Here is a 26,739-nt window from a genome sequence, read left to right on the forward strand (position 1 = left end):
GTCTGAGCACATTGTTTGCATCCTGATTAGCTTCTGGCTACTATCCCATGTACAGTCCAACATAAAATTCCAACCTCCTCCTCTTCCTCCAACTTTTCAAAAACTTGGATCTCCTCCCTTGCGCTCGATCTATCACTTATATCGCTGTTTGAATCATTTTTTGAAGGGCTTTGTATGGCGGCCTTATGGAGCGCTGCCATCGCTGTTCTCGGTGTGACGTATCACTTCCGGGTTTGTCCCCTTTCAGGCTCGAACTTCGGAAACGCGATTATTTTGTCAAATATACAACATATAAATTATTTTTTCATGCTTTATTTGTTGGACAATGTTTAATTACTTTAATTGTGACCCTATTTGGCATGTTATGAAATTACTTCACACTACAGCTTTAACAACACTGGTCATAAAAATGAAGTCTGCAGAATGAAAAGTGATGAAAGCGGAGATTTTATTCTGCCAATTTGTTGCCGAATACAATTTGCCCGCAACTATTGCTGATCACTTCTCAGAATTAACAAAACAAATGTTCCCTGACTCAAAGATTGCATCGGTAAGTTAATTTTATCAATTGACATTAATTTATAATTGGACACACTAACGAACTACCTTCAAGTCAAACTGAATTGCGAGATGAAGTGCCATGAAGTGCAGCCATCAAAAGACATGATAAAAATTGTTACATTCGTACATACACACACATACATACACTAGAAGTGCTACATACAATGATAACAAAAGTCACTGTTAAATTTTAGTAATCATGATGTAGCTGAATATATTGATTGTTCTTTGATTGGTTATATGTTACAATATTACCAATAAATTCATATTATTTAAATACAACATACTTAAATACTTTGTAAGATTAGTCACCAATTTGTAAGGGTATACGTCACTATTTGTAAGATTGCCAACGGCCTCGGGTTGACAGGTATGCATATGGGCTTACAGTATATTCGTGGCATCAGAAATTAAATTTTCTAAAGTTAAGCATTTCATATTCAATTTCTGATGGCACAAATAGCCTATAGACCCTACCCACGTGACGTCACAACTCCGCTCTCCTGAATGGTACCGCCCAATTGTCCGTCAAAACAGTGTTAACCTGTTACGGCTACGTACATTCCTCCTATTTACGGCGTGTTTTTCTGCTCCTTAACATTAATAATCAAAATTGTGAAGGCGTGTGTGGCTGTTGGTTGCACTAACAGAGAAGATGGAAGGAGAGACTTGAAGTTTTACCGTATTCCGAGGGATCCAAAGAGGAGAGCGAAATGGACGGCTGCAATTCGACGTGAAAACTGGGCACCAAAAAATCACCACAGACTATGTAGTAGTCATTTTATATCCGGTAAGATGCATTTAAGATATACTTAGAGGGTTTTGGGCTGACAAATAACCACAATTAAGATCATTGCTAGGCTAATCGCCGACAACATACACGTATGTATGTAGTGAGAGTGCTATCGCTAAACCATATAAACATTAAAAGCCTTAACTCCATTGACAAACGACATGAAATACATTAGACTTGACAGTGGATGTTAGCAATAACAAAAGATTTTGAATTGAAAATTTCGTAACTCACCTTTCCAAGCACAAGATAGATTCCTGCCGAATTTTCGTGGACGAGGACCTGTTTCACCCAACCAGCAACGAAGTATTTATAAGCCTCCTAGCTCTTGAAGTTTTTCAAATTTTCGTGAGAATAGGCTGATTTTGTGTGGAAAAGATAATTGTAAACATCAGCGTAGCAGATGTCAGGCAGACAGGACGAAGACAGTGGGTCGAAAAACATCGATTTGGGCATCAAATATGGATCTGGCGACTGTATAGAACGAAGCTTTTCCACATAACGCCTTTTATGCAACACATCCAGTGAGTTTACGGCATCAGAAAGCACCGGGTCTTCCATGAAATGCATTTTAAATTCCTCGATCAATTGAAACCAATGCTAATACAGAGACAAAATGACGGACAAGTGGGCGGAACCATACAGCGAGCACGTGGTTTTGTGACGTCGGTGGGTAGGGTCTATAGCCCATAGAGAGCACCCATGACTAGACAACAATAGCACTTTCATTAAAGGATGCTGCATTCATTACAAACATTGCCAGTCAAGTCATATTTATATTCACCGCCCTCAATCACAACAATGTTGATTAAAAGTGGGTTCAAATCCAGCATCAACTAACGCACATTGTTGTTATGCATAGCAAAGAAGCTTACACCGCCTGCAGCAAAAATAAAAACTGTCCCTCTGTCCAATGACATTGTCTTTTTTGTTCTATTAATTTTTGTTTGTTCGGTCAAATTGTTTGGCATATTATCGTCATGAGTTAATGTTGCTAATCAATTTGAATTTATTTTTATTTATTGATTTTATTACATTTTATTTTTCAGTATCAAATGGTCAAAAATGTACATTGAGTGTATTTTTACAGTTCAGATGTTTGTTTGTTTTTAATTCAGGCAAATTAACGCACTTTTCTGTTACAAACAAAACAATGTTAATAAAGTTATAATTTATATATTTTAATTACATTATTATTTAATAATACGCTTATTTAAGCTGATCGATATTACCTTTCACTCTTTAAAATTAAAAAGGACACAACGTTATGCAGAGGTGCACTTAAAGTAATAATAATTTCATGAACAAATGATACTATTTGCAGTGGTAGCAGAGAGTTGGGGGGTCGCGAAGCATTTTAGTCATCCTGGAGGAGGGCGTAACAGTAAACAATTGAGAAGCACTTGTCTAAGATAATGTGGAGGAAATTATGAAGAGTTTACATTGAATGGCAGTACTAGCACACAATCTTCAAGTTTCTACGGAGGTAAAAAAAAATTCCAGTGGAAAATTCTTTGAGGATAACGGAATTTTATCTGGAATTATTTAGAGGAAGCCTATATGATTGCAGTTCTGTCTTTCCATTCTACGAGTTAAAATCTCATCGGTTTTTGGCCACATTCACTGGACAGTTATAGGATGTGCACACTTGGGAAACCACAATATTACTACTTTTTTGTTTGTAATTATTTTTTTAACTTCCCCTCTTTTTTTCTTAATTGATTTTGCAGGTTATAGGACATATTAATCGTGAACACTTTTAAATAATTAGTTTCACTTTTTATTTAACAAATACATTTGATCAGACATGGAGGACTTTTTATATCCAGTTTAAAAATACAATGTCAGTAGCAAACTTTTTTCTTTTTTTTACTCATGTTTGGTCAAAAAACAATTCATGTATAATCCAACAAATGACAGATACACCTTTTAATCAGCTAAATTTGAACAATTTGAAGATAAAAAAAAAGTCCCTCAATAAAAGATGATGAATACACCAGGAAAATGGGTATGTTCTTTCTGTTTTTGCGGTAGACCCAATTTTTTGCTCAAGACTGTCAAGTGAGTGAGTGTAGCCTCAGGTTTTTAATAAATTATTTGTGAAACTAATGTTTAATAATAGAAATATAAAACAATTTAAAAAATAACTACTGATTTGCTGCTGTGTGGGAGTCTGGCCTCCTTGGGGCAGTGTGGCGCATATATTATTAAAGTCAAGATTTAATTTTGTTAATTTAACTAATTTTTCAAATATTACGAGGAATATAAGTTTGAAGCAGTGTGGTATCACCTGTCTTTATGCTTTACTACAGCGTTTGTTTGTAAATATTCTTTATTTGAAGGTGAACACCACCATAATTTCTGCTGCTACAGCGTTTTATTTTATTTACTTTTTTTTAGGTGTTGAAATAAAGTTGATGTTTTTTTTACTTTACAAAATGTGCTTTTTTTTTTTTTTTTTTTTTTTACCCTAAGTGTAACCTTTCAGTTTTCTGTCAATTTCAACATTTAGATATGTATTTAAAAAAAAAAAAGACAACCGACATACTAGAAATAACATAGAACCTGTTTATTAAATTCAAAAGTGAGATTAAAGTGAGATAATGCTGAAAAATCAAAATGCCGTTGTGGTAAAAGACTTAACATAACAATGTCAACAATTTTTTATCAAACATTAACAAATGAACAACATTGAATTATTTTTCCATTTCAATGTCCTGGGGTTGCTCTTTTCGTTTGCGGTAGAGGAATATGGCAAGGACAACTATGACAATGAAGAGTGTGGTGATAGTGACAACGATTGCAGCGACTGCAGTGGTTGTCAGCAATCGTGGACTGCTCACACTGTTGTCCTGCAGTGAACAGTCCAGGTGAAGGTCACAGTGTTTGGTGCCCACCATACTTTCCACCGTGCAGCGATAGCTTCCACACTCCCGCTCGGTGATGTTGAAATGCAAGGTGGCTCCTGTGGGGTCCACAGTGGCCTGAGGAGGCAAGACCTTATTTCCACTGGTCTTGGACCAGATGTAATGCAAAGGTGGGGTGCCTTGCAGAGAGCTGCATTTCAGCGTCATACTGTTGTCTTCTTCGTCCACACTGCAGAGAGGCTGACTGGGTGCCTCTATGACTGTCAGGTCTAAGATCTTCTTGTCCAGTTCTGGTAACTTCTTCACCAGACAGCGGTACATCTCCGTGTCTGACGGACGTACATCTTTGATGATGATAGACGCGTCTCCGTTTTGGGGATCGGCTGATGTGAAGTGGACCCTCCCCTCCATTGGTTTGTACAAATCGGAATACAAGCGGCCGCCAGTAAACCAAATGATGGGTTGCTCCTCTCGGTCTGCAGACTCAATACTCCACGAGACCTCCGTGTACTGCTGAGAGTCCACGGTGTGAGTGTACACACAGGGTAGCTGGACACTTGACCCCCTGGCGACGTAGTAGTGGTTCATTTCCTTCTGGATTTCCAGAGGGCATGCTGGACAAATGTTGAAAAACACTCCCAGGAGGACAGAAGGCCAAAGGAAGTGCCACATCATCGCCATGTATACACCTGCAAGTAAAAGACAAAAACATACTGGAATTAATCAAACACATTTTAGGATTTTTTTTTTTCCTATCACTATAAAGCAGGGGTGGGCAAACCGGTCCTCGAGGGCCGCAGTGGGTCCTGGTCTTTGTTCCAACTGATTCAGCACACACAGTATAACCAATGAGGTTTCAGTGGAAACAAGGAGCACCTGACTGCAATCAACTGATTGCACTTGTAAGAAACCAGATTGGTGAAAGGCTGTCCTCATGATGGGTATGAACAAAAACCCGCATCCACTGCGGCCCTTTGTGGAATTAATTGCCCACCCCTGCTATAAAGCATAGACTTCACATCAGCAATCATGTTTTCATTATAAATGTAAAAAACAATGGAAAACAGAATAACACTGACATCAGTTAAATGTATTTTACCTCGATCCAAGTTTAAATGTTTTCAATCAGTCATGTTTACTCTTTAAATAAAAACTATACAATTGAAGACAGCAATTTTTTTTCCCAAGTGTTAAAATAAATGGAAAACACAAACACTGCCAGAATAACATGTTTTTTGCATGATTACAAGTATAAAAGTTATCAGTCATCAATGCTTAGACTATCAAATGAAATTAAAAGAAAAAAAGTTAACACTGCACTATTCAGCTTATGTGGAAACATGATCAATATAAAACACCACAATTCCAATGTCTCTCAAAACAAGTAAATAGGATTTCTTACTTGCTTATCTTTAGGAAGGAAGATGCACACCAACGACAGCAACACTTGTCTGCTTCTTTGGCATTTGGAGTAGTAATTCATCACGAAAAAGCAACTTATATCGGAAAGAGAAGATCAAAGCATCAAAGAGTTGAAAGGGCTCCTCTCATCGTGACGTCATGCTATTTGTTGACACGCCTCCGCCGCCATGACAGACGGCTTCGTGTACCGCGACTTCCGCTTTACTTCCGTACTTGCGCTCGCGTTTTCCGGTTTACACGTGCTCTAAACGTCGACACTAGGACGAATAATGGCCTTGTATCAAAAATTTGTCGCAAAATACCCAGGAGAAAATTATCTGTCCTAGTATAGACGTCAGGGCCATGGGTTTTCCTGTTTACACCACATACACCTCCAACAGACAAACAAAAACGCTTAGAAGAAACATGACAATGCACAAAGTGATCGCATGAAAACTTCAAGTCAAGGTTATTTGTATCATAGCCACTACTTTTCACAATGTCGTACTTTTTAATTCTATACGTATGACAATCAGTCTGTATATTTTTTAAGCAGTTGCATGGTCATGGTCTAATTTAACCAAAGGAGGGCGACATAACGAACTCAAAACTTTCTTTACTCGCGAAATATTTTTATCTTTGCATTCAGCCACCCCAACACACACATACACCGACGCACCCACTGTTTTACAATCACGGGGCTTTTCAAAGAAATGTCAAATCTCTCAATCTGACTCCAAATTAAGGGATTTTTTTTTCTTATTAAACAGCTTCAGAGACCTATACCCAAGAAGAAACTCATTCATCCAATGTTCAAAACAAGATTTAGTTTGAAAGTATCTGCATTTGTGAAGAAAAAAAATCACATTGATCACATAAACAAATATTTATTTGTGCCAAACATTTCAAACTTAATTGAATCTACTGTCCACTTTGAAAGATCAATTTGTTTGGACTGAAACCAGCTCCGCGTATTCCTCCAGAACAATTGCACTATATCACACTGAAAAAACAAATGTTCAAGATTATCAATGTCATTTTCAAAAAACACAAAACAATTGTGCACAAAATTAAAGATTTAAGTTGCCGGGAGTCTATGACCTGTTTGTTGCACACATATAGGCTGATATTTGTTAAATCAGAAAATACGTTTTCTAAAGTTAAGCATTTTAAATTCACTTCTGATGGCACTAATAGCCTATCAGCCCATAGAGAGCACCCATGAATAGACAATAATAGCACTTTCAGTAGTGGATGCTGAATTCCTTACAAACACTGCAAGTCAAGTATTATTTATGTTCATGGCCCTCAATCACAACAGTGTCTTCGTTGGGGCACGGGATGAACTTACTTACCTTTGGCACATAACAGGTGGTGGCAATAGCTAAATCACACTTGCAGCAAGTTAAAATGGACAGAACAGGTGGTGGTAATAGCTAAATCACACTTGCAGCCAGTTAAATGGATTCAAGTTGACTCAACCTCTGTCCTGTGTCCTTGTGTGTACCACATTGAGCATGCAGAGAAGAAAGAAGACCAAAGAACTGTCTGAGAACTTGAGAAGCAAAATTGTGAGGAAGCATGGGCAATCTCAAGGTTACAAGTCAATCTCCAAAGACCTGAATGTTCCTGTGTCTACCGTGTGCAGTGTCATCAATAAGTGTAAAGCCCATTTTTACTAACCTCCCTAGATGTGGACGGAAAAGAAAAATTGATGAGAGATTTCAACCAAAGAGTGTGCGGATGGTGGATAAAGAACCTCGACTAACATCCAAACAAGTTCAAACTGTCCTGCAGTCTGAGGGTACAAAAGTGTCAACCTGTACTATCCGTTGGCGTCTGAATGAAAAGGGACTCTATAGTAGGATACCCAGGAAGACCCCACTTCTGACCCAGAGACCAAAAAAAAAAGCCAGGCTGGAGTTTGCCTAAACATACCTGAGAAAGCCAAAAACATTTAGGAAGAATGTTCTCTGGTCAGATGAGACAAAAGTAGAGCTTTTTGGGAAAAGGCATCAACATAGAGTTTACGGGGGGGATGAGGCCTTCAAAGTAAAGAACACGGTCCCCAAAGTCAAACATGGCGGAGGTTCCCTGATGTTTTGGGGTTGCTTGGCTGCCTCTGGCACTGGACTGCTTGACTGTGTGTTGGCATTATGAAGTCTGAAGACAGCCAACACATTTTGCAGCATAATATAGGGCCCAGTGTGAGAAAGCTGGGTCTCCCTCAGAGGTCATGGGTGTTCCGGCAGCAGGACAAGGACCCAAAACACACTTCAAAAAGCACTAGAACATGGTTTGAGAGAAAGCACTGGAGACTTCTAAAGTGGACAGCAATGAGTCCTGACCTGAATCCCATAGAACACATGTGGAGATATCTGAAAATGGCAGTTTGGAGAAGGCACCCTTCAAATCTGAGAGACCTGGAGCAGTTGGCCAAAGAAGAATGGTCTAAAATTTCAGCAGAACAATGCAAGAATCTCATTGATGGATACCGTAAGGGGTTGTTCGCAGTTATTTTGTCTAAAGTTTGTGCTACCAAGTATTAAGCTGAGGGTGCCAATACTTTTGTCAGGCCCATTTTTGGAGTTTTGTATAAAATGATATTGATTAAAAAAAATTTCAGTCTTATTTGTGTTTTTTAATTGCAAGCAAAATAAATGAAGATATTACTATCAAAGCATTTGTAAATGCAATCATTTTCTGGGAGAAATTGAGCATTATCTGACATAATTGCAGGGGTGTCAATACTTTTGGCCAGCACTGTATATAGCAATGGCTGTATTGTGAGATGGTGACCCGGCTGATGTCACATTCGCATTCTTCCTCAATCCAGGAAGTGTGAGATGTGCTTTAATGCTTTTGCACAATAACAGTATTAACAATATTCACAATAATAGTAAATGCAATAATGTGTGTTTAAAACTAGGTGTTATGATTGTTTTCTCTATTCACTTATGCTTTTTAGTGTTTACACAATGGAGTAAAGTTTCTGTTTTCAGTAAATGTCACCATAATGTTTCATTCTGGTTTCTGTTCTCAGTAAATGATACAATCTCGATAAAACAAAACTTACGCATGTGCAATGAATGCTCTCCAACTCCTTAATAAAAGGCTGGCGCTTCTCAGGGGAGGGTTTAGATAAGCTTGTTGCGTCCCCCACGGTACGCATCAATCTTTCTCCTGACGGCCGTCAGTGTTAAAAGCTTTATTTTCGTCTCAAGTCTGATTCTCTCTCCGCCCTCCTCTAGGTCTTTATTATTTTGCTAGATACAAGTAAGTTTAGACCCAACAATTCTTGGTGCCGAAAGCCGGGGCCTAAAAATCCGCGTCCTTCCGGGCCGCCGCGGGGCCAGTGGACGCCGCCGGGATATTTACGACCTTCTTCTCGTGACCGGGCGGCTGCGCTTTTGTTCCTGCGACGACCCGGATGGCCGGTGACAGGTCCCAGACGAACCAGGGCAGGACGGAGTGAGGTAGGATAAAGTTTAATTAAGTTGTTGACGCTTTCGGGTTTAAATACGGGGCGGATTGAATTATGAAGTCGAAGTACTGACTCATAATTGTTCGAAGTACTGAACATCCGTTAAGTAAACCGTTGAAATTTAAACCATCCTAGTTCGAAGTACTGAACTATTGTGTGACGAATTACGTGCGTTTAAAGGGTCTAAAAACGTTACCTAAACAGTAATCCTCGAAGTACTGAGGACTAACACACAGGCGATATTTTGCGAAGTAAAGACAAAATATTGCGGAAAGCGGGCCGAAGTACCGAGCCATAAAAAGTTATAAAAACGTCCAAACCCGGAGTCAGAGACGAGATAAAGCAAACATAATAGCGTAATAAAAAGCAAACGTGAAAAGACCGTGCACGGCAAATAAAATCGAAATTACGTGAAATAGAGGTCATTGAAACAACGAAACTTGCGAAAATGGGTCAAAAGGTCGCTAAAACAATAGAAGATAGACTGGAAAATGATGAAACGGGAAAAACGAAAGGTGAATTCGGTTGTGAATAGGAATTTCTGTGTATCTGTGTTGACAGTTTGTCATTGAGCTCAAATTGTTTGTATGCTTTTATTTTTGGTCTGGTGTGAACCATTAGTTGATTTGTATTTGAAATAGTACTGTCTTGTATGATAAGTCATTGTGGATAACTATGGTTGTTGTCATGTGACTGATTATGAGGCTCCGTTGTGTCTTTCTTTCATGATTTTTCATGTTCATAGTGATAATTGGTGAATTGTGATGTTGAAGGTTTGAGTAAGTTGCATGAAGGGCAGAGATAACCATAAGTTTGGGGAAAAGAGGAGCTGTGGAAGTGGGGCTTGGAAATTTTTGGGCGTGTGAGACGAGCGTCGATAAGCGAGGGAATTGTTTGTAAATAACTGACCGTTTTTTGTGCAAAATCGGAAAAAACTGGGAGTTTTTCAACATGAGGAGTGCGGCCCTTCGGTGGCCCCTATTTGCAACATGGGGTCCTCGACGGCATCCGCTGGGTTTTTGCCCAAATTAATTATAAGGGAAGGTTGTAATTGCAGCTGGGAATAGTCCAGCCTTTCCCTTGTACTATTTAGGATATGATTTTTGAAATGGAATCTCATTAGAGATAAAAAAAAAAATAGACTTGAGCTAAATTGAAACTTATAGAACACTCTTAAAAGAAAATAAGAGAATGGCTAAAAGAGAAAGAAAATAGTTAATGTTTTGAAAAAGGAAAAGATCAACTGTTGATAAATAGCTGTTTGAAAATAAACTTAACAGATTTATTTTAAACAAAGAGCTAGTATGTTTGATAAAAAGAAAATCAGATTGTTAGAAATGTTCATTCAAGAATAGATATTGTTAAAGTAAATTCTTCTGAATGAAAGCAGATAATTCTACCAACCTGGAGTGACATACAAATGGATGTTTTTTAGTGCACGAAAAAACATTCTTTGTTCTCCTCTGGACTGCTGAATTATCCTCCATTATAAATTATATGGATGTCAGTTGAAAATGATTGGAATTAAAAAATTGAATTGAATGCTATAAGAGGTTTTGTTTTAAGTGTTAAAGAATAGCAGAGAAGCCATAGTGGAATAAAAGAGAAAGTTAAAATATTTTGTGAAGTAAATTGATCCTAAAGAATTATAGATTTTGACTAAAAACAATCAATTGAATAGATTATAATTGCGTCGTGGAATCGTAATTTTTGGATTACATGTTGATGAATCTTCAACAGTGACCCAAAGAAGGTGAAAAGACATTTTGTCAGCTCTAAAGAAATTCCAAAACAAAGAAAAATTCCAATTTTGTAAGTTTGAGTGGAACATTGCGCGATATATTAGTGCCGCTGCAAAATTCAATTTACTGATTAAAATGGGAGCTGACAAAATTGATCATAAGCAAATATTGGCATTTGCCAAGTGGAAATTATTATACTGGGAGAATTGTAACTCTGTAACTTTGGGTTGATTGCGGAACGTAAACTGTTTTTGATAGGGTAATAGTAACGGTAACCGTAATAGTATGGGGTTTAAGAGATTGTGCATTGTTTTCAAATTTGCGATATATGATTACAATTCTCCCAAGATAAGCTTGATTTATTAACCTAGCCTTTGGTTGATTTTGTGGAATTTGTTTAACGTGGAGTCTATAGAAGCTAACTAAGTAAACAGACTTACAGTATATATGTCAGAAAGAAGGGTTTTTTTGTGCCATCAAAGGGGACATTTGGCAAAGGAATGTGAGATAGAAGACATAAGCGAAGGGGAGGTGGTGAATGTTCCGGGTCGAAGACAAAGTAAATTCGAGACGCAGGGCGTGACTGGAGGAGGATCGCACCTCCGAGGGTGCGGCTTTGGAGAAGGCCCTTCCCACGGAGGAGGTTGATCTGTACCTCTTAGTTGATTAAATAAACTATAGACAAAGACCGGAAATGACAATATTGATGGGAAACACGCCAACTTTTTTCTTGTAGATTCAGGAGCGGAACATTCGTGCGTTAAAGACATTGCACGTTTAAGACGTTTAATAAAACAATCCGCGTCATGTCAGCTAAAGGGAAAACAACTTTAAATGCGATAAGTGAACCCAAAGAAGATCCAGACCCAATGTGTATAGTTGTCATGGCACCTAACTGGCCACACAATCTACTGGGAAGATACAAAATAGCAACTGATCAGACTTCCCAGTTCGTTGTGGAGGCTTATGATGACGTCTGATACCATTGGTCACTTGACGCTCCCACTCGGGGGGCTAGATAAAACAGTTGAGGCACTAATTGCAGAAATTTAAAGGCTATCAAAACATAGCATCGTCAACAGGAAAGCAAAAATGGGCGATGAAAGGTTTCTACCAAAATTATTGATCATATGGGCAGCTGAATAGAGCCACACGATTGTCAAGTGTCTACAGGGGGGAGGACTGAGTTGGTTAATAATTGGTTAATAGACACTATGACAATTGTGGCCCAATGTTTTCAATTCATACTTGGAAAGGAAAAAAAAAAATTTTTTTCAGTGTTTACTTTGCATAAACAATGTTAAGAGAGACCAAAAAGAGGGAGGTTTCTAGAACCAACTGAACTATTTCATACATTGCACATGTATTATATTGAACTAAATAGAGTGTTGGGGAAAAGATATTGCCTGGGGAAAAATAGATGTATTTTCTAGATGAGTTAAGATCTTTTCTAGCGTACATGAGGACGAAAAAACAGTGATTGCATGTACAGACCCCAGTTTGCCAGACTATTGGAAAAGACAAATTGGACAAATTAGTAACAGACTGATGCAGAAGGAAAGACTTTGCCACTTTTTAGACTGCTAGATTTAACCCCAGGACCTGTTAAAGGTTCTGGCAGCATTCCAGCTCACATAGGGAAACAGTTTGATCAAAGACAAGTTTGAGACAACAATGATCTGCCAGAATGTTCCGATCCACAGACTCTCAAGGTGCGGGTCGGAGACTTGGTCTTCCTGAAAGTGTTGCAGCGTGCCAGATGGGACAGTGAACGCTGGGACGGTCCTTACGAGATGGTGGGCTTCAGCTCGACTGCAGTGAAAGTCTTTCCAGTTGCCAGAAGGACCTAGCGACGCCAGTCCACCAGGCCCTGATTCCTAACGTCCCGACCTCACCTAAAGTCATCAAGACCATCCGGCAGCCGAGGAACATTCCTGACAAGGCCAAGCTCATCGACGAAGGTTCTCTACAACTATACCAACTTGGTACAGTCTAAGTACTCTGAGCAACTGCACGCGGTTTCCCTTGCGGCTATCTAGGATAGGGAAGCCCTGGACATGCTCCTCGCAGAGAAAGGCGGACTATGCAGCTTCATCAAGCAAACAGGAGAGTGCTGCACCATGGTCCCACTCCACACCGCCAAGAACGGCTCCATCCCCCAGCTCATGGACTGGTTCACCGATTTCAAAGAGAAACTTCACCATAACGAAGGAGTTCCTGAGAATGCTATCCTCAAGTGGTTCCTGGACAAGTTTGGCAGCTGGAGGAACGTCGTCATCTCCGCCATCACTGCAATGGCCTCCATCCTGGCCGTTGTTCTCGTTCTCTCCTGTTGCTGTGTGCCCCTCTGCAAGTTTATCATCAACCACGTGCTCTCGAACATGGACCAGAAGGTTAGCGCCATGTTCATCGCCCACACCGTCCAGTACGAGTCCGTAGCCCAAGATCACTCAGAGGATATTGACAGCGATATGGTCAGTGACGAGTCGGACTCTCTCGTCTAAAGTGGAGCGATATGGACAGGGACGAGTCGGACACTCTCGTCTAAAGCAGAACGATTTGGACAGTGACGATACGGACAATGTCGTCTAAAGCAGTTTCCCCATTTTGGCCATCCCGACTCTGCAACCCTATGGACTCTTGATAAATAACACTGACGCGGCGATCATAAATCGCTGAAATATGGCGTTCAAAAGTATTCCAGCCTGTATATACACTTGCTCACCATATTATTTCAATGTTTTGTGTTCCATGAAGCCATGGCAATGAAGCTGCTCTCGTCCCTAGTGCTAATGGGGAGGGAATAGGGGAATTTTTTCCTACGTGCTTAGGTTTTTCGCCCCTATCGTGGCATTTTCATAACTCCTGCTAATGGATAATTGACGGGTCTGACACCAACCCCGCTCTCAGGAATGTTTAACTCTGATGAAAGCTGAAAAGTTTTAAACCCACAACAGGAGGGAAATGTGAGATGTGCTTTAATGCTTTTGCACAATAACAGTATTAACAATATTCACAATAATAGTAAATGCAATAATGTGTGTTTAAAACTAGGTGTTATGATTGTTTTCTCTATTCACTTATGCTTTTTAGTGTTTACACAATGGAGTAAAGTTTCTGTTTTCAGTAAATGTCACCATAATGTTTCATTCTGGTTTCTGTTCTCAGTAAATGATACCATCTCGATAAAACAAAACTTACGCATGTGCAATGAATGCTCTCCAACTCCTTAATAAAAGGCTGGCGCTTCTCAGGGGAGGGTTTAGATAAGCTTGTTGCGTCCCCCACGGCACGCATCAATCTTTCTCCTGACGGCCGTCAGTGTTAAAAGCTTTATTTTCGTCTCAAGTCTGATTCTCTCTCCGCCCTCCTCTAGGTCTTTATTATTTTGCTAGATACAAGTAAGTTTAGACCCAACAGAAGTCACTAATTTCCATGGCGCGGGATTAAAAAAATTGAATAAGGCGGAAAACACAGACAAGACTGAAAAAGCAGTTTCTGCTCTTGCACACCTCTTTAAAAGAAACTGCTGTATTTTAAGCCAAAACAAGTGTTGTGTTTGATAGAACTATATGTCTATATGCTGCCATAGCAGATTCATGGCACATTAAGCCCCGGAACCATTTTTAATTTGTCCGTTTTACCCCAGAAGCCCCCGTTTACAGACGTCGCCCAATTGCTTTTGTTTCCACCCAGCAATAAAACGAAGGTAATTAATTATATTTTTATTCAAAATGTCTATCATTTTTAGCTTAGAAACATTAATTGGTGTCTAATTTTTTTTTTTTTTTTTTTTTAAACGACTTTAAAAATTATTCACTTGCATATTTCAAACTTTTAAACAAATTACGTCACAATGAAAAAAATGGTGTCTGTAAAAAAAATCACAGATATCTACCTCATAACTGTCGCTTAATTGTATTTTTTTGTTACTGTCACATTTTCTCTGATATGTTAGATGATAATCGATCCAAACAAACAAACAAAAAAAAAAAACGTTTAAAAGGGTAAATATATGAAAAAGAACATTTCGACCACTCTTTGATGTTTGCGATTTCTGCATCGCGACCCTTGTTATATTATCATGTTTCACCCATAAAATCCCCCCAAAATCCAGCTGTGGCCATTCACAGCTGTGTCTTGACACTCGTTGATACATGCTACATGGAGTTATTGAATTCAATTCAATTCAATTCAATTTTATTTGTATAGCCCTCAATCACAACAGAAGTCTCAAAGGGCTTTACAGAGGCAATATGATACACAGTTAGAAATGAAGCAACAAAGATATTCATCTTTGTTGCTAGATACAGTTCAAGTCCTGGGTATCCCCTATCCTTAAGACCCTTCATGCCGGCAAGGAAAAACTCCAAAAACTCCAGAGTCGATTGGGAGAAAAATGAGAAACCTTGGGGAGTACCACAGTCAGGAGAGATCCACTCCCAGGACGGATAGACAGGAACCCCAGAACTGCTAATGGGAATTAGCAAGCGAAGTTATAGTCCGTAAAAATACAGTGGAGTAAAGGAGCAAGAAGAGGTCCCTCTAGTCAGATGAGACGGGGGTAGCAGCGAGGACGTCTATCCAGCCAGGGGTCCGGACAGTCAGGAGGCTGTAGCTGAAAAATAGCCCCTCCCCAGAGGGGAGGGGGGAAAGGGGACACCAGGTGACTAGTGATGAAGAGACTAGACAACTAGATATTAACGTTGGAAAATAGAAATAAAGTAAGACAAGTGGTAGGTAGAGTAAGAAAAGGAGATAGAACTCAGTGGCTGTACTGCCCCCAGCATTATAGCTTCTAGTGCAGCTTAGACTAAACTGTGAGTCTACTCCGACTTCAACTAGCCTAACCATAAGCTTTGTCGAAAAGGAACGTTTTTAATCTAATCTTAAATGTGCAGACTGTCTCGGCTTCTTTAATACTAGCTGGAAGCTGATTCCATAAAACAGGGGCTTGGTGGCTAAAGGCTCTAGCTCCGACAGTACTTTTATAAACCCTGGGAACTACCAGTAGACCTGCATTCTGAGATCGGAGTGTTCTGTTGGGGCGGAATGGAACCAGAGCATCGGTGAGATAAGATGGCCCCAACCCATTAATGGTCTTAAATGTAAGAAGGAGTATTTTAAATTTAATTCTAAACTCGACTGGAAGCCAGTGAAGTGCCTGGAGCACAGGGGTGATGTGCTCTCTTGTATTGGTTCCTGTTAAAAGTCTTGCTGCTGCGTTTTGGACTAGCTGAAGACCTTTTAGAGAGGTTTTAGGACAAGCTGCAAGTAGGGAGTTACAGTAATCCAATCTCGATGTAACGAACGCGTGAATTAATTTTTCTGCATCGCTTTTAGATAAAATATTTCTAATTTTGGCGATGTTGCGCAGGTGAAAGAAAGCCGTTCAACAGGTTTGTTTAATGTGTGCTTTAAACGATAAGTCAGGGTCAAATAAAACTCCTAGGTTTTTAACTGTGGCGCTGGAGGCTACACTTACATTGTCCAGAGTGACTATCTGGGCAGCTAAAGAGTCTCTCACACTTTTCGGGCCTATTATAAGGACTTCTGTCTTTTCAGGGTTAAGTAGAAGATAGTGCTCATCCAGGTATTTATATCTCGGACGCAGGCGCTTAGTTTTTCTACTTGCCTGACGTGCTCAGGTTTAATTGATAAATACAGTTGTGTGTCGTCAGCGTAACAATGAAAGTTAATGCTATGTTTTCTGATGATATTACCTAGAGGAAGCATATACAGCGTAAACAAGATGGGCCCGAGGACCGATCCTTGCGGCACACCATAACTAACTCTAGAGTACGATGATGATTGCTGATTTACATTGACAAACTGGTACCTATTAGATAAATATGATTTAAACCAGCAGAGGGCTGCTCCTCTAATGCCTATGTCACATTCTAATCTCTGCAATAAGATATTATGGTCGATTGTGTCAAAGGCTGCACTCAGGTCCAACAGAACCAGGATCAAGACTAATCCAACGTCAGCGGCAAGTAGCAAGTCATTAGTTACTTTAACTAATGCGGTTTCAGTGCTATGATGAGCTCGAAAGCCAGACTGGAAATGTTCAAATAAACTATTGTCCTGTAAGTGCTGACAGAGCTGTTTAATTACCACTCTTTCAAGGACTTTGGAGAGAAATGGTAAGTTAGAAATAGGTTTATAATTGGCCAAAATATCAGGATCAAGAGTAGGTTTTTTCAAGAGCGGTTTAATAACTGCATATTTAAAGGACTGTGGCACGTAGCCAGTAACTAATGAGGTATTTATTATATTTAAGATAGTGTCAATAGTTAGAGGCAGGGTCTCTTTAAAAAGTTTGGTTGGGATTGGGTCGAGGAGGCACGTTGATGGTTTGGAGGACATTATAATTGAAATTACATCGATTTGGTCTACAGTGGTAAAGTTATTTAATATTTTAGAGGGGTTTATAGGAGATTCCGAATTCTTTGTCTGCACTTTATCAGACCTAATAACTGGAAGTGATTCATTTATTTTATTTCTAATAGTTGCGATTTTATTGTTAAAAAATTTTAGGAAGTCATCACAGCTAAGGGTGGTTGGGATATGAGGTTCTATTGAGCTGTGACTGTTTGTCAGCCTTGCTACAGTGCTGAACAGAAACCTAGGATTATTTTTGTTTTCATCTATTAAGGATGAGTAATATCTGGTTTTAGCCGTACGCAAGGCCTGCTTATATGTCACTAAGCTGTGTTTCCAGGCAGAGAGGGTGTGCTCTGTGTTGGAACGGCGCCAAAGTCTTTCTAATTTACGTGTCGATTGTTTAAGAGAGCGTGTTTCAGCATTATACCAGGGAGAGGCTCGTCTCGGCTTGACAAACTTTAATTTGGAGGGGGCGACGACATCGAGGGTAGTACGAAACGTAAACATAACACGATCAACAAACTCGTCATTAACAGCAAGGCCGGACATTATTGCTTCATAATTAGATGACATGGAGGCAAATATAGGCTGAATTATCTGTTTATACTCTGAAACAGAGCGATCACCTAATGTCCTTTTCATCTGACTTCTAGTCACTAGTGGCGGATTATCTTGAAGCACAAACTGAAAGGTAATTAGAAAATGATCAGACAGTACGGGGTTGTGGGGATGGACACTAAGATCACTAATCTCCGTACCATAGGTTAAAATCAAGTCCAGGGTGTGCTTGTGACTATGAGTTGGTTTATTTACATTTTGAATGAAGCCAGTCCCATCTAGTAGGTCATTAAAGGCCTTACCAAGGGAGTCACCTTCATCATCAACATGTATATTAAAATCCCCTACAATTATAATTCTATCCCAGCTTAGCAAAATACTAGATAAAAAGTCAGAGAAATCTAACAAAAACTGTGAGTAGGGACCAGGGGGACGGTAAACCACTATGAAAAGAACTGGTTTTTGGTTCTTCCAGTTAGCATCTATAATTGATAGTGCTAGACTTTCAAAGGAGTTATAAATGTAATTAGCTTTACTTTTTGGGCTAATACCTAAACAAGAGTGTGATATTACTGCCACCCCCCCTCCACGGCCCGTGCTTCTAGCTGTGTGAAAATTCACGTGACTTGGGGGTGTGGATTCATTACGTCTAACAAAGTCATCCTGCTGAAGCCAAGTTTCAGTCAGGGCCAAAATATGAATATTATAATCCCCAATTAAGTCATTAACTAACAGAGATTTGGGCGAGATTGACCTGATGTTTAATAATCCGCATCTTATATATTTATTACGAGCTATTTTATTTTCACTGCTATCAGGGACTATATGTATTAAATTCTTTGGTCTCGTTCCTATAGTACTCTGTTTTCCCCTGTTCACTATACGAGGCACGGACACAGTCTCTATCTTCTGTCCTGAATTTTGGATTTGTGACAGCTCGGAAAGAGGCGAGTGGTCACTACTAACAGAGTTGTGTTTTACACTACAACACTGCGCCCGGGCCCCCACTCTGAAGTGTCACTTTGGGAGACTTAGTTTGGCGGCCAAATTTCGAGTTAAGAGAGCAGTACCGTCCCAAGTCGGATGAATGCCGTCTCGGCGCATGAGCCCGGGCTTGCCCCAAAACGCGTGCCAGTTATCAACAAAGACTATATCGTTTTCTGGGCACCATCTAGACAACCAGCGGTTAAATGATGAGAATCTAGAGTACATCTCATCATTGACCAAATTAGGCAGAGGACCAGAGAAAACTACAGTGTCCGCCATCGACTTAGCAAGTTCACACACCGAGGCTACGTTTAATTTAAGCACCTCAGACTGTCTCCGCCGGGCGTCGTTACCGCCTGCGTGAATCACGATACGGCGGAACCTCTTCCTACTCTGCTTTAAGAGCCTGAGGTTTCCTTCGATGTCACCGACTCTGGCCCCTGGGTAACACCTGACAGACACCGCCGGGTGCTTCACGTCTCTAACTATGGAGCTTCCAATTACGAGAGTGTCTGGTTCAGCCGGTGTGTCGCTGAGGGGGGCAAACCTATTGCTGACGTGAAGCTGCTGGTGCACTAAGGTTGTGCGTTTACCACTGCGCTTCCCCCGTACAGTCACAAATCCGTCCTTAATTTCCCCCGGCTGCACGGGGCTCGCTGGGGGGCTAACTGCGCTAGCAATCCTACTACTGCAAGCACGACCTGCGGGCCCTGCCACTACCTGGCTATAGCTAGGACTAGCTTTCGTCTCTAGAGTGCAGAGCCGTGCTTCTAGCTCAGAAACCCTGGTCTCCAACCCTGAGACCAAGCTACACTTCCTACAGCTACTACTGCCCTCGACGAAGGAGCCAGGGTGCTCGCTATACATACAGCACACTGAGCAGAAAAGACGGGAGGAAGAAGGCAGAGGGCTAGCCATAGCTCGGATAAGCTAGGCTAGCAAGATAGAGCTAAAGAGGAGAGTAGAGTAGTTTTAATCCACGACCTGTTAAATCGTGGGATAAAACAAATTAAGGAGCACTAGGAGAGCCGAACCAGCCTAGGATCGATTCTCCGATGTGTCCGTGGGATAAAACAAATTGAGGAGCACTAGGAGATTAGCGACTAGTAGCAGCGCTAACAAACAAACGATACACTCACCGGATGTGTGTATTCGAAACAAGGTAAGTACGTGATAATATCTCGTTAAAGTCATGGCGTCTGTAATTCTGCTCTCGCATGCTCTCACCTCCAGTTCGGGTTTTGCTGTTTAAATTTTTTTTTTTTTTTTTTTTTTTAAATGCCCTGCTGTTAAAAATTTTCTTCCCCCAGAAAATTAAGATTTTAAGCATTCCAATGATGTATCACACAGATATAACACTGATAAAAGTACAGCTCATGGTTTTTTATTAAGAACTGTATTTTAGATGACTGTTGTGAACTGAAATATCCACTAGATGGCACTACATGATTAGGCATTACACTAAAAGTGGGGGTATGAGCATTGCATTTTGGGAAATGGAGATGCTATGAATGCTAATGGAGAAACTGCTAATGCTAGCGCGAGCAAGACTCAGACAAAAGAGAAACTGGTAATAGTTTAGTAAATAAATAAATAATTTGTTCAATTTTATGTACGTGAAACCATAAAAGGTTGATTTTGTTGCAGACGAGTTCCAGACTGCACTAATGGGCGAATTACTTTGAGTTATTCTGTGTGATACAAGACTCCAGTGAGTTGCTATGCTGTATGCTACTATGCTAACAGCTATGTGATAGACACGTTTTCCTGTAGAGTTGAGTTACAAAATACTGTGTCTTTTCTTTGTCTAAAAAAAACCAATCGGAGGAAATTGGAAATATAGTAAGGTGTCAGGGTGTACCCTGCCTACTGCCCGAAGTTAGCTGGGATAGGCTCCAGCACCTCGCGACCCTCGTGAGGAATAAGCGGCATGGAAAATGAATGAATGTTATTTTTTCATATACAAATATGTTAATGTTGTATGTAGATCCAATCTGGAAAGAAATTGCTACATGTGAGCTAGTATCTGTCACTGTATACTTTATGAACAAACTGTTTGATTTCAGAAACGACGTATTTTGACCAGTATTAGAAGTTATATGTGATGGATATAAAAGGGAGATGACATGCTATACATTAAATGGTTGGTTGAAAATTAATTTAAGTCCTTAATATGCAGATTGTTTTTTTTTTATTGCTGGATCTACATCGGAGTGACAGCGCTGATGTCAAGGAGGATTCGGCCTGATTCAAGGCAGGATTGAAGACGACCATTTTTCTTCAACTTCAACGAACTTTTGGAGCATCACCCTGGGAGCAGATAAGCTCACCTTCACTACAAAATCTTTCATACATTATACAGTCACACTACCTGGGTAGTACACACATACGCTGAATAGGAGAACGGACATTGAAGGACGGCAGCAATAGGCTGTGAAGGGACTATTCAACCAAGTAATATTTTTGATTTACATGGTTCAGGTGTTGTTATATATTGTTCTATAATAGTTTAATAAATGTTGTTTTTGTATATTTTTCTTAGTTGCTCTTGCTCCTTGAGTCGAACCTAACTATAATAAGGTGTTCCATTCTTAGCAGCACCAAAAGAGAACTACTGTGTTACACATGCATATCAGACAATTTTGAAATTTGGCCAAAATGGAGGTCTAAGAGCAGAACTTCAAGTCACCTGAGTGTTTTCCGCCATAAATAAATCGATCGCGTCCACACACATCCAAATGGTCCATTTCATTCAGGGGCATAAAATATCATGTGGAATATGATATAAAAATGCTTTTTTTCTGTCATAGGCACTTTAGGCCTTTTCTGTTACACACAAAACAATGTTAATAAAGTTATACTTTATTTATTTTAATTATATTGTTATTATCTCGTGATACAATTATATAAGTTGATCGATATTAGCTTTTTCTCTTTAATATTAAAAGGACAAAACATTATGCAGAGGTGTACTTATAATAATAAAAAAAAATATCAAAAAATGATACTATTTGTTGTTGCTGAGAGTTGGGGGGCGCGAAACATTGTCGTCTTCCGGGGGGAGGGCGTAACAGAAAATAATTGAGAAGCACTGGCCTAAGACAAGATGGAGGAAATTATGAACAGTTTACATTGAATGGCAGTATTAGCACACAATCCTCAAGAAATTCCAGTAAAAATTCTCTTAAAATAACGGATATTTATTTGGAAGTATTTAGAGGCTGCTTACAGGTATATGGCTGCAGGTCTGTCTGTACGTCTAGGATGCTTTTTAGTCTTAATTGAGGTTGCAGGTTATAGGACACATTAAACGTAGAAACTTTTAAATGATTTGTTATACTTTATAATTAACAAATACATTTGATCGGTAATGCGACGACTTTTTATACCCATGGTATAATGATAAAATGCCAAGACCAAACTTTTTTTTTTTTTTAAACTCATGTGCGGTCAAAACACAGTTTATGTATAATCCAACACTTAACACATAAACCTTTCAAATCACTAAATCTGAACAATTTGGAGATTTAAAAAACAAAAAAAAGTCCCTCAAAAATAGATAATAAATACATCTAGCTGTTTTTTCAAAGATAGCCCACCCAATTTTTTTTGCTCATGAGTGTCATATGAGTTTGTGTTGCCTCGGGTTTTCAATAAATTACTTATGAAACTAATGTTTAATAATTGCAATAAAAAACAATTTAAAAAATAACTACTGATTTGCTGCTGCGTGGGAGTCTGGCCTCTTAGGGGCAGTGTAGCGCACATATTATTAAAGTCAAGATTTAATTTTATTAATTTAACAAATTTTTCTAATATTAGGAGGAATATAAGCTTGAAGTAGTGTGGTATCACCTGTCTTTATAGTTTACTACAGCGTTTGTTTGTAAATATTCTTTATTTGAAGGTGGACCCCTCCATAATTTCTACTGCTACCGAGTTTTTTTTTTTTTTTTTTTTTTTTACGTATTTATTTATTTTACATTAACTCATGATCAGTCCAGTTCAGTTTCCCATTAGGTGTTAAAATAAAGTTGATGTTTTACTTTTAAAAAATGTGTTTTTTTTCCCCCAAGTGTAACCTTACAGTTTTCTGTCAATTTCTACATTTATATATATATATATATATATATATATATGTATATATATATATATATATATATATATATATATATACACATATATATATACATATATATATATATATATATAAAAACACAACCGACATACTAGAAATAACATAGAACTTGTTTAATAGATTCAAAAGTGAGATAAAAATCAAAATGCCATTGCGGTAAAAGATTTAACATAACAAACAATGTCAACAATTTGTTATCAAACATTAACAAATGAACAACATCAAATTATTTTTCCATTTCAACGTCCTGGTGTTGCTCTTTTCGTTTGCGGTAGAGGAATACGGCAAGGACAACTGTGACAATGAAGAGTGTGGTGATAGTGACAACGATTGCAGCGACTGCCGTGGTTGTCAGCAATCGTGGACTGCTCACATTGTTGGCCAGGGGCAGCGAACAGTCTAGGTGAAGGTCACAGTGTTTGGTGCCCACCATACTTTCCACCGTGCAGCGATAGCTTCCACACTCCCGCCTGTTGAAATGCAAGGTGGCTCCTGTGGGGTCGACAATGGCCTGTGTAGGCAAGACCTTATTTCCGCTGGTCTTGGACCAGATGTAATGCAAAGGTGGGGTGCCTTGCAGAGAGCTGCATTTCAGCGTCATACTGTTGTCTTCTTCGTCCACACTGCACAGAGCCTGACTGGGTGCCTCAATGACTGTCAGGTCTAAGATCTTCTGGTCCAGTTCTGGTAACTTCTTCACCAGACAGCGGTACATCGCCGTGTCAGACGGACGTACATCTTTGATGATGATAGACGCGTCTCCATTTTGGGGATCGGCTGATGTGAAGTGGACCCTCCCCTCCATTGGTTTGTACAAATCGGTATACAAGCGGCCGCCAGTAAACCAAATGATGGGTTGCTCCTCTTGGTCTGCAGACTCGATACTCCACGAGACCTCCGTGTACCGCTGAGAGTCCACGGTGTGAGTGTACGCTCAGGGTAGCTGGACACTTGACCCCCTGGCGACGTAGTAGTGGTTCATTTCCTTCTGGATTTCCAGAGGGCATGCTGGACAAATGTTGAAAAACACTCCCAGGAGGACAGAAGGCCAAAGGAAGTGCCACATCATCGCCATGTATACACCTGCAAGTAAAAGACAAAATCATACTGGAATTAATCAAATGTATTTCATGTTTTTTTTCCTATCACTATAAAGCAGGAGGACATCTTTTTTTTCCCATTACAAGTGTTAAAAAAAAAAAAAGATAATAATGAAAAACACATCAACACTTCCATCAATAACATGTTTATTGCATTATTACAAGTGTAAAAGTTATCAGTCAGCTATGCTTAGACTATGAAATTAAAAGAAAAAAAAGTTAACACTGCACTATTTCGCTCATGTGGAAACAATTCTTATGTCTCTCAATAAAAGGAAATAGGATTTCTTACCTGTTTAACTTTAGGAAGGAAGATGCACACCACCGACAGCAACACTTGTCTGCTTCTTTGGCATTTGGTGTACTAATTATAACGAAAAAACAACTTATATAGGAATGAAAAGATCAAAGCATCAAAGAGTTGAAAGGGACCTGTCATCGTGACGTCACGCATTTTGTTGACACGCCTCCGCCGCCATGACAGACGGCTTTGTGTACCGCGACTTCCGCTGGCAAAAACTCGGACATGGGAGGAGTTCGGCGAGGCCATGGAAAACGACTTCCGGACGGCTTCTAGGAAATTCTGGTCCACCATCCGGCGTCTGAGGAGAGGAAAGCAGTGCACCATTAACACTGTGTATAGTGAAGATGGTGTACTGCTGACCACGACTCGGGACGTCGTGAGTAGGTGGAGAGAATACTTCGAAGCCCTCCTCAATTCCACCGACACGCCTTCCTTTGAGGGAGCAGAGTCTGGGGACTCTGAGGTGGGCTCTTCGATCTCTGGGGTTGAAGTCACTGAGGCGGTTGGTAAGCTCCTCGGTGGCAAGGCCCCAGGGGTAGATGAGATCCGCCCGGAGTTCCTAAAGGCTCTGGATGTTGTAGGGCTGTCATGGCTGACACGCCTCTTCAACATTGCGTGGACATCGGGGACAGTGCCTCTGGATTGGCAGACCGGGGTGGTGGTCCCCCTTTTTAAAAAGGGGGACCGGAGGGTGTGTTCCAATTATAGAGGGATCACACTCCTCAGCCTCCCCGGTAAAGTCTGTTCAGGGGTGCTGGAGAGGAGGGTCCGTCGGGAAGTCGAATCTCGGATTCAGGAGGAGCAGGGTGGTTTTCGTCCCGGCCGTGGAACAGTGGACCAGCTCTACACCCTCGGCAGGGTCCTCGAGGGAGCATGGGAGTTCGCCCAACCAGTTCACATGTGTTTTGTGGATTTGGAGAAGGCGTTCGACCGTGTGCCTAGGGGAGTCCTGTGGAGGGTGCTCCGGGAGTACGGGGTACCGAGCCCCTTGGTAAGGGCTGTTCGGTCCCTGTACGACGGGTGTCAGAGTCTGGTCCGCATTGCCGGCAGTAAGTCGAATTCGTTCCCAGTGAGGATTGGACTCCGCCAAGGCTGCCCTTTGTCACCGATTCTGTTCATAATTTTTATGGACAGAATTTCTAGGCGCAGCCGAAGCGTTGAGGGTGTCCGGTTTGGTGGCCTCAGCATTGCATCTCTGCTTTTTGCAGATGATGTGGTGCTGTTGGCTTCATCAAGCCGTGACCTCCAACTCTCACTGGGGCGGTTCGCGGCCGAGTGTGAAGCGGTTGGGATGAAGATCAGCACCTCCAAATCCGAGACCATGGTCCTTAGCCGGAAAAGGGTGGAGTGCCCTCTCCGGGTCGGGGACGAGATCCTGCCCCAAGTGGAGGAGTTCAAGTATCTTGGGGTTTTGTTCACGAGTGAGGGTAGGAGGGAGCGGGAGATTGACAGGCGGATCGGTGCAGCGTCTGCAGTGATGCGGACTCTGCACCGGTCCGTTGTGGTGAAGGAGCTGAGCCAAAAGGCGAAGCTCTCGATTTACCGGTCGATCTACGTTCCTACCCTAACCTATGGTCACGAGCTGTGGGTCGTGATCGAAAGAACAAGATCCCGGATACAAGCGGCCGAAATGAGTTTCCTCCGCAGGGTGTCCGGGCTCTCCCTTAGAGATAGGGTGAGAAGCTCGGTCATCCGGGAGGGGCTTGGTGTCGAGCCGCTACTCTTCCGCGTTGAGAGGAGCCAGTTGAGGTGGCTCGGGCATTTGGTTCGGATGCCTCCTGGACGCCTCCCTGGAGAGGTGTTCCGGGCATGTCCCACCGGCAGGAGGCTCCGGGGTCGACCCAGGACACGCTGGAGAGACTATGTCGCTCGGCTGGCCTGGGAACGCCTTGGAATCCCGCCGGAGGAGCTGGCTGAAGTGGCTGGGGAGAGGGAAGTCTGGGCTTCCCTGCTAAAGCTGCTGCCCCCGCGACCTGACCCCGGACTAAGCGGAAGATAATGGATGGATGGATGGATGGATGGATGGACTTCCGCTTTATTTCCGCACTTGTGTTCGCGTTTTCCAGTTTACACGTGCTCTAAACGTCGACACTAGGACGGATAATGGCCATAAACGTGTAATTAATTGCACCTTAAACTTGAAGTGTGGACAGGTATAAAAATAGTTGCAAAATACCCTGGAGAAAATTATCTGTCCTAGTATAGACGTCAGGGCCATAGGTATTCCTGTTTACACCACATACACCTCGAACAGACAAACAAAAACGCTTAGAAGAAACATGACAGAATGTACAATGTGATCGCATGAAAACTTCAAGTCAAAGTTATTTGTATTATAGCCATTACCTTTCACAATGTCGTACTTTTGAATTCTATATCTATGACAATCAGTATGTATATTTTTTAAGCAGTTGCAT

General features: G+C 40.7%; 3 protein-coding genes across 3 annotated transcripts; all 3 read right to left on the minus strand.

Annotated features, from left to right (window-relative positions):
* Window positions 1-4,050: 4,050 nt before the first annotated feature.
* On the minus strand, window positions 4,051-4,902 carry LOC130917085 (coxsackievirus and adenovirus receptor homolog). Its single transcript, XM_057838172.1, has one exon. The coding sequence runs from the start codon at window positions 4,900-4,902 to the stop codon at window positions 4,051-4,053; it is 852 nt and encodes a 283-aa protein (XP_057694155.1).
* Window positions 4,903-18,794: 13,892 nt separating this feature from the next.
* Window positions 18,795-20,127, minus strand: LOC130917555 (uncharacterized). Its single transcript, XM_057839100.1, has one exon. The coding sequence runs from the start codon at window positions 19,696-19,698 to the stop codon at window positions 18,811-18,813; it is 888 nt and encodes a 295-aa protein (XP_057695083.1). The 5' UTR covers window positions 19,699-20,127; the 3' UTR covers window positions 18,795-18,810.
* A 3,017-nt stretch (window positions 20,128-23,144) lies between these two features.
* On the minus strand, window positions 23,145-24,546 carry LOC130917086 (coxsackievirus and adenovirus receptor homolog). Its single transcript, XM_057838173.1, has 3 exons — window positions 24,517-24,546; window positions 24,311-24,382; window positions 23,145-23,825 (listed from the first exon to the last, which is right to left on the minus strand). Exons 1-3 carry the CDS (start codon window positions 24,544-24,546, stop codon window positions 23,145-23,147), a joined length of 783 nt encoding a protein of 260 aa, XP_057694156.1.
* Window positions 24,547-26,739: the final 2,193 nt, after the last annotated feature.

The sequence above is a fragment of the Corythoichthys intestinalis genome, chromosome 6, assembly GCF_030265065.1.
Source record: "Corythoichthys intestinalis isolate RoL2023-P3 chromosome 6, ASM3026506v1, whole genome shotgun sequence".
Taxonomy (NCBI): domain Eukaryota; kingdom Metazoa; phylum Chordata; class Actinopteri; order Syngnathiformes; family Syngnathidae; genus Corythoichthys; species Corythoichthys intestinalis.

Excerpts from the sequence above, each read along its gene's own strand:
- LOC130917555 (XM_057839100.1), bottom strand. The coding sequence starts at position 19,698 with ATGGCTAGCCCTCTGCCTTCTTCCTCCCGTCTTTTCTGCTCAGTGTGC.
- LOC130917086 (XM_057838173.1), bottom strand. The coding sequence starts at position 24,546 with ATGTCCGAGTTTTTGCCAGCGGAAGTCGCG. Across the intron at positions 24,383-24,516 it reads TTTTGCCAGCGGAAGTCGCG|TACACCAAATGCCAAAGAAG; the intron begins GTACACAAAGCC and ends CGTTATAATTAG. Across the intron at positions 23,826-24,310 it reads TCCTTCCTAAAGTTAAACAG|CGGTACACGGAGGTCTCGTG; the intron begins GTAAGAAATCCT and ends GTGGACTCTCAG.
- LOC130917085 (XM_057838172.1), bottom strand. The coding sequence starts at position 4,902 with ATGGCGATGATGTGGCACTTCCTTTGGCCTTCTGTCCTCCTGGGAGTG.